General features: G+C 37.8%; 1 protein-coding gene and 1 pseudogene across 7 annotated transcripts in view; one reads left to right on the forward strand and one right to left on the reverse strand.

The window, feature by feature from the left end:
• L3MBTL3 (L3MBTL histone methyl-lysine binding protein 3) overlaps positions 1-16340 on the reverse strand; it is a 119876-nt gene that overhangs the window by 87298 nt on the left and 16238 nt on the right. For 5 of the 7 annotated variants that reach the window (XM_027603584.2, XM_027603580.2, XM_027603583.2 and 2 more), the window contains exons 3-5: positions 7367-7483; positions 784-895; positions 348-422 (exon numbers count right to left, since the gene is read on the reverse strand). In XM_027603584.2, the coding sequence (XP_027459385.1) occupies positions 348-422; positions 784-895; positions 7367-7468 (289 nt within the window). In that variant the 5' untranslated portion in view covers positions 7469-7483. The remainder of the gene's footprint in view (positions 1-347; positions 423-783; positions 896-7366; positions 7484-16340) is intronic. The other 2 variants (XM_027603586.2, XM_027603585.2) reach the window with 1 other exon arrangement.
• LOC113927859 lies at positions 8321-9871 on the forward strand (annotated as a pseudogene).

Below are 16340 nucleotides of genomic sequence, written 5' to 3' on the forward strand. Positions count from 1 at the left end.
GGGATCAATTAGGTGAAATTAGCAGCAGAGTGATTCTCAAGGTGGAGTCTGCAACAGTTCAGGGGAGAGCTGATAAGGGCCTACACTGAGGCAGTGGCAGTGATCATTAGTAGAAAAAGCCAGATCTGAGACGTATTTAGGAAATAAAAACCAAGAGGGTTGAGTAACAGGCCATGGGACTGGGGGAGGACAAATTCAGGATGACTCCTAGATTTCTTACTTGTCCACGGGGTGGACGGTGCTACCACCAATTGAAATATGGATTATAGAAGAAAGAGCAGGTTTGGGGGAAGGGGAGAAAGAAATAGAAAATGAATCGCATTTCAGACATGTGGAGTTTGAGGTACCTGTGGGACATCCAGGTGGAGATGTCCAGTAGGCAGGTGGAAATACGGGCCTGGAGCTCGGGGGAGAGGTCGGGGCTGGAGATATAGATTTAGGAGTCATCAGCATATAGGTGTTAGTTACAACCATCGGAGTAGATGAGAAAAAAGTGGCAGGCTTTTGGCTAAATCACGTGGGTAGGCTATTACAACACTGGATTTACTTGATAATTTCCAATTAACCTTGTCCTATTACAGATCTGGCATTAGGAAAGAAGACAGTTTATAGTTATTTTAAAATATAAAAGTTGGTTCCATATGAGTTTTGTTATAGAAATTTACTTAAGAACATGTGACATGAAAATCACCCAGAATTTTCAAAGTTCCAGCCTATTATAAAAACAGATAGTCTTATTTTAAAACTCTCAAAAGAAAGGCCCTGCAGACGACCCATTCTTACCTTCTTGAGCAGTTGGTACCATCCAAGTTGTGGTAGCTGTTGCTTTTTTCACGTTTTCCATCTCACTCTCATCTGTGATAACTTCCAGGGCTCCAAACTCGTTCACCCGAAACTAGGGACAACATGGTAGAAAGAGGCAACATTTACAAAACCGCTCAAAATGGTAAATGTTTCATGGCTGACACATATAATCTTTAAGCAAAGTAATTATGCTTTAAAAGTTCATTTCAGCAAATATATCTAGATAAGTCCTCTACTAATATTAAGTCCTTTGCATTTTACTAATTTGGGGATTCAGGGAAGGGAAAACAGAACAAAGCAGCAAGGTACTTCTTCGAGTACGGTAACCAACCAACTCTACACTGTGCCAGTAGAAGTGACTGCTCACTCCATGTGCTCTCCAAATTCAAACACCAGTTTTTGCTAGGACTTTTTTTTCCCCCCTTATTTCGTATTACTACTTACTTAGTAATCAAAATTAGTAAAAGAAGAATGACTGTTTTCCCTGGAATCAACTTGTCTCACCCAAGTTCAGCGAGGCCACGGGAAAGAAATGTCTCTTCCAGAAATATAATGACCTGCACTCGCATCTCCTTATATTTCCAAGGTGTAGACGAGGAAGACCGATGTGTGATCATGCGAGCCCCAGCTCCATACTTCTTTCTTTCACTGCTTTTTGGAATTCTCCATCCTATTCATCCGGAGTCCTCCAAAACAACTGGTAAAGTCTATGGAGATCTGAACAAATCTACTAGCTACTGGCCAATGCTATCACTAAAAATTATAGGCATTTTGATTTCATGGACATTTTGATTCCAAATATCGAAAATTTCCTCTCATCTCACGGCAAGCTTCAAATCAAGTATGTTTCTGCAATACCCTGGTTGTACTGTGCATGTGTTGAAGGCTTAACTACTATCTACGTGCAGGGACCCCCCCCCCCCCCCAATCCCCTCTGAAACAACGAGGTTTTCTCTCCTATTAATGAAGCTCAAAGTTTTCCATAGTCCTCTGTTTTTCCATAAAATAAAATGACATCAAGGGTCCACTAATTTTGACAGCTGGTGAAAAACTGGAAAGCTCACTATTCAAAAAATTATAAAACTTTTTTCTTAAAGTTTTTAGATCTTTCGCAGAAATACGGATGAGCATGCCAATATGTAGTAGTGAAACTTAAGACCTTCCATTCCCCAATCTAAAACATCTATTTAGTCAACACGCCAATAGGAGGATTCATTTAATCATTCAGACTACAGTCAGAAAAAGCTGAAGCAAAAATTACTATTCTTTCCACCAGGAAAACATGGCACCTTATAAAATTTTATGCGTGTACTCTACAGTGATTAAAAGCTTTTTAGGCTGACAAAGCTGAAATTGTTAATAAAAGTGAAAATGTTTTCTACTACGTATTTCAGATAGAAGTTCCCAGCTAACATGTGTTTACTATACCTAGTGTGCTCACCTAAAAATAACAGTCTAGGAAGTGGCAAAAAAGGTAATTGAGAGGAAAAGTGCTAAAAATTACTTTTGGGAAAAAAACATTTTAAATGATCTACTCTTAAAAGGGAATATTTCAAAATAAAGCTGACAGTACCATCTACTGGGCAAGAGTAGAAAAAACAAGCCATAATGTTACTAATTAATGACATTAAAGAGTAAGACAAAAAATCAAACCTGCATGAAAGTTTAACAAAACAATAGGCATGACCTTTGTCATTCAGTTCAGGTAAGTAATTTTACTTTCATTACATGCTGATGTTAATTTATACCTATTTGAAAACTACAAAATGTGAGAAACAGCACTATTTGCATTACACTGAGAGTCTCCTGTGGTATTAAGTTTCCAAATTGCTAAGCTGGGAGGCACCCTGCATCTCCAACACTGAGAAAGAAAACACCACTGAGTGGAATCTTTAAATAAAAATTCAGAGTTATGACACCTGGAAAGCTTAAGGCTCAACTACTCTCAAAGTTAAAAGATAATATTCTCACAATACAACAATTAATCCCAGTTATCTTTTCCTTCTAATACTTATTGCCAGTAACTGACCTACAGCCAAAATACAAAGTAAAGATGTCACGACACTCAGGGACACAATTAACTCCTGTAAGCCAGGGATCCATAGTTGGACTTCAGGGGATTGATGAATCCCATGAAATACATGCAAAATTATGTCAAGAGCACATATATATTTTTCTGGGGATCGGGTTCATAAGTTTCATCATATTCCCAAAGGCATCCTGTAACCCTGAAAAAGTAAAAAATATCTAACCAAAGTTACTTTATCTCAAAAATTAACCTCCAAGTGTTTTCAAAGTAAGTACCCTACCATATGCAAAAAGACAGAGGGATTAATTTTTTTTTTCCTGGCTTCTCAATTTGGATTTACTGTCTTTCACAATGTTGCTATTGTAGAAAATGCTGGACCACATAGGCTGTTAGGTGCTGCCAGCATTACTGGAGTTCCACAGATGGAATTCCAGAAAGACTGACACATTCCCTAACATTTTTCCCCCCAATAAAACCCTCAGGTTCTGAAATGGGGAATGTTTTTATGAATGGTTTGAGAGCCATGGAAACTTGAAATAATCCCTCTTATTTCTTTTTTCAAAGTTATTAGTTCTTTTAACTTAGACATCTAAAAAGCAGCATAAAAATTTATTGAGTGGCTCCATTCCATAATCAAGAACATCAAAATTATAAACTTTACAGAAGAAATTTATTAAGCACATCAAACACATCAGCTGACATCGTAATTTGTTCTGCTAGTGGATACATCTAGGTCAGTCAGAAAACAATTATGCCTGAAATATACAAGGGGTTGCAAAGGTTGGTTTGTTTAGCTTAGCTTGAACTACCTTTAATTGATTCAATTCTCTTCTTTATTTTTTCTTGTAGAGGCAAAGGATCCTTTGCTGATTTTTGCCCGTTTTTAATAATAGATCATTAAAAGATGCTGCCGAGGTTACTATTTTTATTACTTTCCATGTTGAAATGTGAGTTCTACTTACCAATCTGTTTTTAAGAGCAAAGATTTTGGTAACTACACGTTTCTGAACATGAATCACAACAAGGCAAAACGGTGCACTAAGCGCAGTGAATTTCCCGGTTGGGTTTCTGCATTGCTGCTGCAGGGTCTTGCTCTCAGTTAAGTGGCAACTATTCTTACTAGATAAGACGCTATCACTCCCAGGAGTGTATCTGCATTTTACTAAAGGATTTCAAACAGCTAAATCCTTATGACCCAGAGGAATAATTCTCTGTGGATAAATTTCAGACACCAATTAGAAGTTCAGAGAGAGAAACTGCTTAGGGACAGGGAGCCCTGCCATGCACGTTCCCAATACCACTTAATACCTGCCTGTTTGTATGGCTGGTCCTGAGAAATTAATCTACAAATATTAATTCTCCATTTTACAGAATAATTAGGCAGTGGTACAGTTTCCAAAGCTTGTTTAGGCAAAAACGTCTTGTGGATGACCACAATATTTCCAAGAGGGCCAGTGGACACTTGCCGTTCTCCCCTAACACTACACTTTCTTAGGCTAGTCCTTCTCTTTCTTGGATACCATGCCTGCAGGCGGAAGTCTTCACATCGATGCCGACCTATTTTCAGACACCTGAAGCCCACGTGACAACTACTTCCCAAAGCCTTCCTGATCCCTCCAGCTAAAATAATACCTCCTCTAAATTGCTCTAACATTTTCCCTGTATCTCTTTTGTTATGAAAACATTTCTCCCTTTAGACGGTAGTATAGTAGTATTAAGAGAATCGATTTCAGTATCAGAAAAGCCCGGCTTTAGATGCAGTTCTGCCAATATCTTGACCTTGAGCAAATGCTTTAACCATTCTGGGCCTCTGTTTTCCCATCTGTAAACTGACAAAACAGTGACAGGAACTGTCACTGTTAAAGGAAAGGATTAAATAAAAAGATGCAGATAAAGTGCTCATCAGAGAGTAAGCTATTTTTTCCACTGCTGCACCCAAATGAAAAGTTTCTGCACTCCATTTTATATAAAGGTTGGTTAGTCCAGGATGAAGCAGGGCAAGGGGATTCCAGCAACAGGAAACAGCATAAACAGACCAAGGTTTGAAGCCTTCAAGTAGCTAGTTGGGCTGGAAAGGAAACAAGATGGCACAGAAGAGTGAAAAGAGATGTAGCTGCAGGGAAGTAGAGGCCAGATCACCAAAAACTTCTGTGATAAACTCTGCCATGAAAGACAGGAAACTGCTAAAGGATTTTAAGCAGAAGAGTGACATAACTTGATTGGCCAGCAACGTTTTACAGAGAAATGTTCTTTCAAAATGGCAGTAAACTGAAGCATATAAAAACCTGTTCCCATGATAAGAAATTGACTTCTGTGTATTAGCTGATGACATGGGCTACACTAATCTGAGCTGTCTTAGGAGAGCACCTTGTTTATGAGGAAATCCACGTACCTATACCCATTAAAAAACGGAAGCTTCAGGAATCTAAGACAGACAAAGCACGATGTCAGAGAGTAAATCTCATGCTTTATTCAAAGTTCTTTTTAATATCTTATTTTTGTGAAAAATCAATTTCTCAATCAGGCCTCTTAAACAACTCAGACATTAATATCAGAAGCAAGTGATTCAGAAATCCTAAGTAACATAATCAACTGGCTTGTTCTTCGATCTCTTCAGGTAAAAATGGTTATAAAGTAGAAAAAAATTTTTTAAATTATTTTTTTTAGAAGTGGGGTTTCAAACTGTCTACAGTACATATAGTGAACTGGATACATGGCAATTACCTAGGTAATTAGACGACCCTAAAAGTCAAATAAAATAAACCAGATTATAATACCCACTAAGTGGTTTAATTACCTGATTACCTTAATAAAAGTAATAGGTTAATTCCTAAAATCCATTGCTTAGAAGACCTTCAGGCAATTTAAATTTCTTAGGGATGGAAACTTCTTAGGGATGGAAAGTTCAAAATCTAACTGCACAAAAGTTATAAATTTCATCATCTACCTGACATCAAAATAACACAGTTGAGAAAGGACAAAAATGTACAAGGAAAATACAAGAATAGAGCAATAAAAAAAAAGGCAGCTTACATAATATATCACAAAGCCAGAAAAGATATAATTTGTTAAGTGTTTTCCATATGTTATTTTTTCAATCCTTATAACCACCTTGTGACATAGATCCTATTTCCTCATTTTATAGATAAAGATTCTGAAACTTAGGAAATTTAAATAACTTGACAAAGCTCATGTAGCTACTATGAGGCTGACATTATAAGTGTCTGGAACAATTTTTCTTTCTCACAAATTTCAGCACTCGATTCCCATCATATCTAATCCAGATGAACATTTGGAGAATCTTAGAGCAGATAAAATCCTGAGTATTCATTTAATTCCTCATTTCACCAAAAAGGAAACTGGCCCAAAGAGACTAACTGACTTGTTCAAGGTCATAGAGAACTGAAACTAAAAACCATATCTCCTTTCCAGATTTCACTGAACCTCACTGCAGTATTTTTGTTAAGCTAAACTCAGATAGATAGATACGTTGGCACACTGCACTTAACTCAACCTAACGCAACTGAAATCTAAGTATTCTTCCAATGACAGATTGTCCAGATCTCACCACTGAGGATGAACTAGAATGGGCTTGGCTGAGATACTTGTCAAGTAGCCACTAAAAGGTACTGGATTTCAGGAAGCCACTATTAGGGGGCAGGAACTTCTCTTCAAGATAGACCACAACACCAAGCACTACAGAGGAAAGCCAAGTGACAGCCAGTTAGGGTGATTAGAAGTTCAAACACCTGAGTAACCACATACAAACACAAAGTCTAAAAGGCCACAGACAGGTTCAAGGTCCCAGAGACAGGATTAGAGCAAAAACACATTAGAAATGAGAGGTGGGGGTGACTGGCTTCCCGGATGAGCACTTGCATAACTATGTTTCATAGGGTAGCAGAGGTGGTCCTGCCGTGGGTTTAGGGAGGACTGGGAAAAGGAGCAGACTGAAGCATCACTCTCTGAAGAGAGTTCTCATCTACATAAAAGCAACCTGGTTTACAGGAAGGACCAGCTTTTGAACAAGTGATTATATAAAAATCCATATTTATAGTATAAATAATTTAAGGGAGGAGAATAGCCCTGTCTATTCAATATTTTAACATTATCCAGTTTTTAAAAGAGAAAACTAGGGCACAGGGAATGTGGTTATTCATTTAAAGTTATAAAGTTCATAACTACAAAACATAGGAAGCTAGGTCTTCTAAGCCTACCATTTCCATATTTATTGTCCATCATGATAAAGTCAAACCTGGGATGATCCTCTGGAAGCTACAATGCAACTTCTGCAAAATAAGAACATATTGCCAAAATATTCCCATCCACCACCCCAAGTGACAAAGACTTCTGCCAAGTTGTCAGCATTTCAAATTGTCTTGAAAATTTACTGTAGAGATCTGGGCATCATATGAAGCCTAGAGGGTTATGCTTAATGCTTTTAATTCTTCTTTCACATATTTAGTCAAATTTATTTTAATAAACACACACAGATGCGTACACAGATAACTGTATTTAATAAAGACAGCTTACCTTTAAGTCACTTCCTGGTAATGTGCCTACTCCATCTTTCCAGTCCATAACACTGAATACATCAAACTCTTGACCACTTGCACTAGAGGCAGATTCAGTCATGATTTATTTTTGAACCTGGAAGTGGGGGAAAGGCGTATCATTAAATATTCTACATACAAATCAGTTTTTATTTTAGTGGCCATTGCCTCAGTTTCCCCTAATTACATAATTTTCTTGATCATAAATCTCATACCCATAAATCTAGCAATAAATGCTTCAAAAAATATCATTTTTTTTTCCTAGTGCAATCCCTGGTAAATTATAGAAAAAACAATATTACTAAAACTTATAAATTAGAAAGTGTCAATTTTTCTATTCTTAAAAAGGAATTCTTTGTTTCATAGCATATTCATCCAAAATAAAAAATCATGACACATATAAATAGAAATTCTTGCCCACTAAGTAGTTTTTTTGTTGTTGTTGCTTTAAGATATTGAAAAGAGAGTGGGTATAAAGGACAGAATTAATATTAAATGTTAATAAACAAAATGAAACCATTTAGATAATAAAAAAACAAGAAAATGCCAGTCCATTAGGACTGTCATCTACACAAAACTTGTCAATTAAGTTTGCTCTGTCAATTCAATGAATTCACAGTGTGATTGATTCTTTCAGTAAATTGATTAATTTAATTCAGTCAAGATATCTGCCAATTTGATGTTCTGGAAAATAGGGAAGCAGTCTTAAAATATACAGCAAACACTAATAATAAGGCTATGTTAAGATAACCAAGTCAACTAGCTAACTGTGATAGTGCTTTTAATTTGCATTTTTTAAAAAATTGCAAAACAGTTTTCCATAATCACACAGTTAGTGTTCACATTGATATTGTTATTCCAAGACTGTTGTCTATGTGGTAGGGGATAAAAAAAAGTAAGTAATTATGTTGGTGTCATTGATAAGCAATGAAAGATGGGTAAGTCCTATATTTAAATGGAATTATCAGTATGAATTCATAATGCACTTTAACCTTTAAAAAATATGCATATTTTCTAGCTTTGCCCAGGGACAAAATCTAGAAACAACCAACAGTAATGAGCAGCCAAGTGCTCAGACTGTGATCTCTAAATACCATTTCTCTGAGGTCTTCCCAGAGAAGGGGCTGATTTCTGCTCAGTGGCAGATGTGCAAGATGAATCTGGAACTGGTCAACAAAAAGCAAGGAAGCTATCAAAGACAACAGAGGTCATATCAAAAGAACTCAGAAGCCAACTTGAAGAGGCTCCTGCTGGCCAAACTAAGGATAGGATTCCTGCAAAGAATTGAAACACATCAAGGAAGTTTAGATCCATGAGTTCATATTGATATTGAAAACAAACAAACAAACCAAGAACACTTCATTGATCACCTTTTGAGACTACAATGGAACCAACTCATTATCTGGAAAAAGAAACAAGGATTTATCCTGCCTACATTGCATGAGACCCCTGTGAACTGTATCTCAGGGTAGCCAAATCATCGGGGAGAGGAAGTGTCAGTTTAGAAAGAGCTCCTGCTAATAAATAAAGAAGGAGAGACAGGATTAACCGAGAATTCGCAAGGATCCAGCTCTGCCCTAATGCCCGCCTGGCCCTGAAGCACCCAGTTCTAGGGACTCTTCTCCAGTGCCTGAGATTTATGGGCCTGAAGAAAATTATGCATCCATGCAAAATGTCATCTGCTTAGACACCCCAAGCAGACCATCTCTCCTCTTCCTTCCTCCATTGATCTGCTTGTTCAGGACAGCCCCAACTCCTCCACCAGTCCCAGGGTAAAACTACCACCCACTTCTGGAGAGGAGAGAACAGTGAGGAAGGAAGATACGGCCCAGGGCAAGAAAGAGAAGATCAGGACCGTGTTCTCTCAGACCCAACTCTATGTCCTCAATGATTTATTTGAGACAGAAATACCTCAGTCTCCAGCAGATGTAGGAACCGTCCAACATTCTGAACTTTAGCTATAAGCAGGTGAAGACCTGGTTCCAGAACCAGAGAATGAAATGTAAGAGGTGGCAGAAAAACCACTGGCCAAAGGAGAGCAAGAGTGTGACTCAGAACAGCACAGCAACCGCAGAATACCCAGGCTTCTATTCCTACCACCAGGGATACCTGAGGAACACTTCCGGAAACCTTCCAGTATGGAGCAACCAGACCTGGAATAACCCGAATTGGAGCAACCAGACCTGGAACAGCCAGTCTTGGAGCAACCACTCCTGGGAATGGCCAGTCTTGGAGCAACCATTCCTGGGCCAGTCAGACCTGGTGCCCCCAAGCCTGGAACAATCAGCTCCAGAACTGTGGACAGGAATCCCTGCAGCCCCAGATCCAGTTCCAGTAAAATTCCATCAGCGATTTGGAGTCCGTCTTAGAAAGTTCTGGGGAAAGCCACAGTGTAATACAACAATCCGCTAAGTATTTTAGTACCCAGCAAACAATGGATTTGTTCCCAAATTACTCTGTGAACATACAGCCTGAAGATGTGTGACTATGAGAATATTATTTGGTCTCAGTTTGGGCAGTGGCTATATTACTTCTCCTAGGCTTTGTTTTTTAGGGTCCTATATATCTCTACCTCGATATTCTGTTTCCCATTATTCTTATTGTGTCCATTGAGGGGATTGGAATCAAAGAGGTTTCAGTAGCAGTCCACTGCTATGGACAACATGATAAAAAGTGTTTCTGGCTATAGATAACTAGATACAATCCTAATGTGGATAGCTTTAGGCTCTAGAATCTAACCTAAAGAATAGGAAGTGAAGATACAAAGATGTGTATGAAGGATAATTTGTATTTTCTGAGATTGTGAGGCTTTTCTTGTTAATAACCTCAACTGTTAACGGTGAAGGGTTAAGCTATGATGTGCTTCATTGATTTCTTCTGTCCCCTATCATGTTTTACTAGAACTGTTAATTTGTTCATTATTCTAGTATTTGTAGAAAGATGTTTTGTATTTTAATGTATCATGATAATAGTACCAGTTCGGCTGATTGGTTTATAGGTTTAAGTACAAATAAATAAGATACCCACTTTACCCTTAAAAAAAATTTTAAAAAAATAAGGAATGACAAAACTGAAACATTACCATTTTCAATCCTCAATAAATGAATGGCTTTGGCAATGGCCATCGATGACCACTAAGAATACAAACCCAAAGTCATCCTGCCAAGAAAAAACAAAACCAAACCTAATCTGATCAAGTCTATTTACAGGAAATACCAGAGGCAAAGAGACATGTTAAATCACACTATAAAAATAGAGAGGGAGTAAAATTCAGACTGTCAGAAACTCTTAGCAAAAATTCTCAAAGTGTGGTCCACAGACCCTGGGAGGACCTGAGACCCTTTCAAAAGGCCCAAGAAGTCAAAACTATTTTCATAAAAATACTAACCCATTATTTGCTTTCTTTGCTATGTTGACATCCACACTGATGGCACCCAAGGGTAGGAGTAGTCATTGCCTCCTTTACCACCTTGTACTTAAAAGAAACACCAGTTTCACCCGAGATCATCCTTGATGAAGTCAAGTAACAGCTTTCATTAAGTCTTGATATGTGAATACACATCTTTTCAATATTCTGTGTGATGAAAGGGGAAGCACACATAGAGCGCTCGGGTGTGTCAAAGCACCAAGGAAGAGCACCCGTGAACTGTTTGAGACGCAAGCTGAATGAGCTGCTTTTTCCATGGGATGCCATTGATTTAACAAACTCTTGTTCATTCAGGTTTGGATATCTGGCAAATATTTTGTCAAAAATAAATGAAGTGAGCCTGTCAGCGACAAGGAAAACACTGACAGCATTTGTTGCTGAAGATACAATTTGAGCATTCAAGGGAAAACCATGATTTTGGAAAACGTGTATCTACCACCATGAGCTTGACAGCTTCCCAGTAGCTAAATACTTTTCTAAGGAGATGGGTGGTAACAGTCATGAATAGGATTTTTAAAATATTTTATATTTGACATATGTCAACATTTGGGAGATTTGCATAACTCAGTGAAGCAGTATTTTCCAAATAACCATACTTGATGTCACAAAATTATGCCTGGAAAGGATCCATTTAAGTGTATGACAGACCAATGGATTTTAATGTAATGTAGTATGAAAAGTTCATTGTCAGGGTTTCAAATTGCTCACTGCAACTTACCTTTAAGAAACTACCACTTGTCAACTTTTGGTGTAGTATCACAGAAGAATGTCCACCATTTAATGAAAAAACTTAGAAGACTCCTCCCCCTTTCCAACCCCACATCTGTGTAAAGCAGATTTTCTTAATACACTTCAACCAAAACAACATATTGCAACAAATTGAATACAGAAGCAGGTATGAAAATCCAGCTATCTTCTATTAAGCCAGACATGAAAGAGATTTTCAAAAATGTAACACAGTGCCACTTCTCTCATTTTTCCATTATGGAAACTATGATTATGTTTCATGAAAACTGTGCAGACATATATTAATGTAACGGGCTTGCTACTGTTATTTTTAAGTAAATAGTTTAAATTATGTATTTTAATTCTGAATATAGAAAATATTAATAGATATAACCCATACAAACAATAACTCTTTGGGGTTTTCAGTCATTCTTAAGAGGGTCAAAGAGACTTGAGAGCCACTGCTGTATAGGATAAAAACTTGGCTTTCTGTGGGGCGCCTGGGTGGCTCAGTCGTTAAGCGTCTGCCTTTGGCTCAGGTCATGATCCCAGGGTCCTGGGATTGAGTCCCACATCGGGCTCCCTGCTCAGCAGGGAACCTGCTTCTCCCTCTGCCTCTCCCCCTGCTTATGTTCCTTCTCCTGCTTATGTGTCTCTCTCTGTCAAATAAATAAATAAAATCTTTAAAAAAAAAAAACAAAAAAAACCCTGGCTTTCTGCCACACAGACACATACACACACAAAAGGCCAGGAGTAAAAAAATACATGGAAGAGGAAATCTGAAACTTAGATTAAGAGATTTAAGAGACATATTAATAAAGCACAATAACATAATTCATAGATCTTGTTTGGACCCTGATTTAAACTATTTTTTAAAGAAGACGACAAAGATTAGACAGGAAGGGAAGCATGAATGCCACCTGGCTATTTGATGATGTACAAAAATGCTGATTTTTCTGGAGGGATGATGATGGCATGTACTTTCAAAAGGGGACTTCATCCTTGTCAACAGAAACTGACAGATGGAATGATTAAGTTAGGAATTTGCTATAAATTAGTCAAGAAGGTGAAGTGGTGAAATAAACAGGCAACGTGCTGGTAATTCTCAAGAAGTCTGAAGGGCCCAGAGCAGTTTATTATACTACATCTTAGGTTTATAAGTGCTTGAAAAATTCTGTAATAGAAATATATTTTAAGTGCAGTCTCTTTAGATACATAATACACATTTATTTCTTAAATAGTCAATAGAAGAAAAACCTGTGTTTCTTTGAAATATAGCTAGCTTTTGTTGAAGTTTATTAGATGCTTCGATATTCTTTCTTCCTTTGTCCCCTTTAAATGAGTAAATGTCAAATGTTACATATTAGGTCTATTTCTGATCATTTCAAATTTTATACAGTCTGAAATTGAAGAAGTACTAGATTGCACTATCATTAGGACTTAACCCTTAAAACAGAAACTAAGATGTGAAGGCCTGAGGAAGATTAATCTAAGAAACAGTGAAGATGTTAAGTGAATTAAGACTTGCACTTAAGTTCTCTACAACTCCTACCTCACTAAATAGAGATCAGCAACAAAATCAACTTCCTTATTAAGTGTTGTAGGAGTGGCAACTTTTTCTTGATAGACAGTAGAGTGACAGAATAATTTCCCCCCTGGTGAATAAACTGGGTAAAACCTGAATGATCCATGGAAAAGAAAGTTTTACTATTCTTTCTCTAATCACAAGAGCATTTATTCACCAGGTACTCAGTGTCAGACATAATACGTATACTTTTTAATTTATTAATTCAATCTCACCTTCTTCCAGAAAAGGATTCAAAGCAGCAATTTACATATATTATTTCATTTCTTTCTTTCTCACAAAAAGATGGGTTCTAAGAATCCCTCCAGTCTACACTAAAGAAAGTGAGTTGCAGAGTTCAGTAATTCACCCAAAACCTTATCTGGTGGCATGGCCAATATCTGAAACCAGGTCAGTCTCATTCCAACCGTGGGCTTTTTTCTCAACCACTGTCTTGTCTTGTCTCAGAGTCTTACCCCTCTAAGAATCTGGCTAAACCTACTTTTCCCTAAGTTATTCCTTAGACATGACAAATCCAGAAACCAATTTACTAGGGCCGAAGTTCTTGATTTATGTATATCAGTGCAACTGTATCCTTTTAATAAAATACCATCAAATATATACTTATTAACAAAGTGTCATTAAGACACATATACAACAGAAATAGAATTTCAGTCTTTTCCCAGGCGCCTGGGTGGCTCAGTCCTTAAGCGTCTGCCTTCGGCTCAGGTCATGATCCCAGGGTCCTGGGATCGAGCCCCACATCGGGATCCCTGCTCGTCAGGAAGCCCGCTTCTCCCTCTCCCACTCCCCCTGCTTGTGTTCCCTCTCTCGCTGTGTCTCTCTCAGTCAAATACATAAATAAAATCTTTAAAAAAATAAAAAACATAAATGCATAAAATTCACAACAATAAAATCCTGTGACTAGGAGAAGGAATAGAAAGCAGGAGAAAGCTAAAAGTTAGCCCTATACAAAACCCGCAGTAAATGCTCATGACACATTTTTAGAAATACTGAGAATTTGCTTTTGCTCCATAAAACATCGGTAATGTTTCACAGTGTACTCTACCTATAAGCACATATTTAAAATTTATCAAAAATTTTCTATCGTTTCACTTTAAGGTTTGCGAACACTGTGTAGAAAATACGATAGCATAAAAATATTTACCATGTTGTCTTTCCCATGATCTGATTTTGAAGCCAAATGGCTACTCGCACTATCACAAGAAGTTGGAATGGCTAGGACATTTTCTATCATCTCTTCATCAGACAGAACATCCAACAACCCAATATTATTTTAACAGAAGCTGCTTCTTCATGACACCCTACGTCTTCCTCCCTTGTTTTCATTCTCCAGAAGTGCGCACATTGCATACATACAAAGTCTTTTCACTTCAATCAGTTGGGGTCCTAAGAAAGAAGCAGTTTTTCCCCCCCACAACTTAGAAATGTTTTGTGTTATGTTTTCTTTAATTATCACCTGGTGTTATTCCACAATCCCATGTGTAACCTATATTTCACGGACTATAAAAAGCAGGTAGGTAACAGAGTACCTCACAATGCAAGTCAGAAACAGCATCTGTCATTCTGCAGAAAATCTCATCCCCAATCTCTTGTTAATGATGCTGAGATTTCCTAAGGAAGTATCTCAAAAGTGCACCATGGTACGTCCTCTGTGCTATCAGCGAAGAGCCACCATTTAACTCTTAACCTCTTCTAAATCCTAACAGTCTCCAGCCACTGCTGATGTCAAAAAGGACCACTTTGGGGTTCACATATCCAGCAAATACACCACTGCAGCTTTTGATCTTCTGATTCCCACTAGCTTTCCTATCATGACTGGAAATGGTTAAAATCAAGGGTTCTGATGTCCAATGTGCTTTTACTGATGCCCACTGTTAGCAGCTGATGACTACCGAAGGCAGAGACCATTCCTGTTGACACTAATTCAAACATATTAGACTCCCAAAGTCCCTCTTTGGTGAAACAGTTCACTTTAGCTTTTACTCATTTTTATTACAATCTTCTTGCCCTAAGCCTCCAACAAAAGGGCTGGAAGACTGATTAAATGACATGCAACACTGTCCTCAGAATTACCTTCTGTATCTCTCTCTCCTGCACCATTCCTTGCCTCCAAACAAAGCTTTGCAACTTGCCTTTCCCTTGGGACATTGTATCTGATGGATGAACTTGCTCAGTCTCTCACATGAATAAATCCCTGGAAGCCTCAACCTACCATATACCAGTAGTTTTCAAGAAAAAGGAGGCAATGAGGAGATTAGTTAATATCTTATATTCAAAAATCCTGTTATGAGAATATGGGGAAGCAGGCCCTCTCGTGCATTGACAGTGGCATTATAAATGAAAACAACCTCTCTGGAGATCAATTTCCAAAAACATATCCTCCAACTCAGCAGTTCTAGTCATAGAAATTTATTCTACAGATACTCGCACATATGTAAAAAGAAAAAATGTAAAATGTTATTCACTGACTACAGGTCTGTTCGTAAAGTCAAAAAACTGGAAACAATCCAAAAGTCCATCAATTAAGGACCATTGCGGTACATCCATATGGTATTCAATGCCATTATAAAAAACAATGAGGAAGCTCTTTACATTCTGATATAGAAAGAGCTCCAACACACTACCAATACTCTAATTTTATGCCAGGTATAAAAACTGTGTGCTACCACTTCTATAAAATAAAAGGGTGTGTGTGTGTGTAACTTATATAGGCAAACATTCTCTCTGCAAGGATTCATCAGAAACTGGTAACACTGGCTGTCCCCAGGAGGAGGCAATAGTCTGCTGAAAGACAGCCATGGGAGGGAATCTGTTCTCTGGACATTCCTTTATGTCTGTTCAAATTTTCTTAAAAGGAAAAAAATGTTTTAAAATCCTTTTTCATGTCAATTTAGAACAATTCATGTCACGAAAGGCAGGTCTTTCCATGAAAATATTTAGTTTATGATTGCTGTAAACAATGGAAACTATAGCATAGAAGTCACTAAGGGAAGTCAACTTCCCCAAAGCTCTTGGGTAATTTAAATAGTAGGTATTTAACTGTATATGCAAATGAATCAGCTCCACAGATGGATGAGAAGAAGAAGGGTAGGGTTCACTTCTCCACAACTCGGGTATCAGAAATATATAGTAGATCGCTGGCATTCACAGACTGTTTATGGCTTCTACCACTCCTGAGAGGCATCTGAAGTTCCCATGACATTCAGTAATCTG

The sequence above is a fragment of the Zalophus californianus genome, chromosome 7 (assembly GCF_009762305.2).
Source record: "Zalophus californianus isolate mZalCal1 chromosome 7, mZalCal1.pri.v2, whole genome shotgun sequence".
NCBI lineage: Eukaryota > Metazoa > Chordata > Mammalia > Carnivora > Otariidae > Zalophus > Zalophus californianus.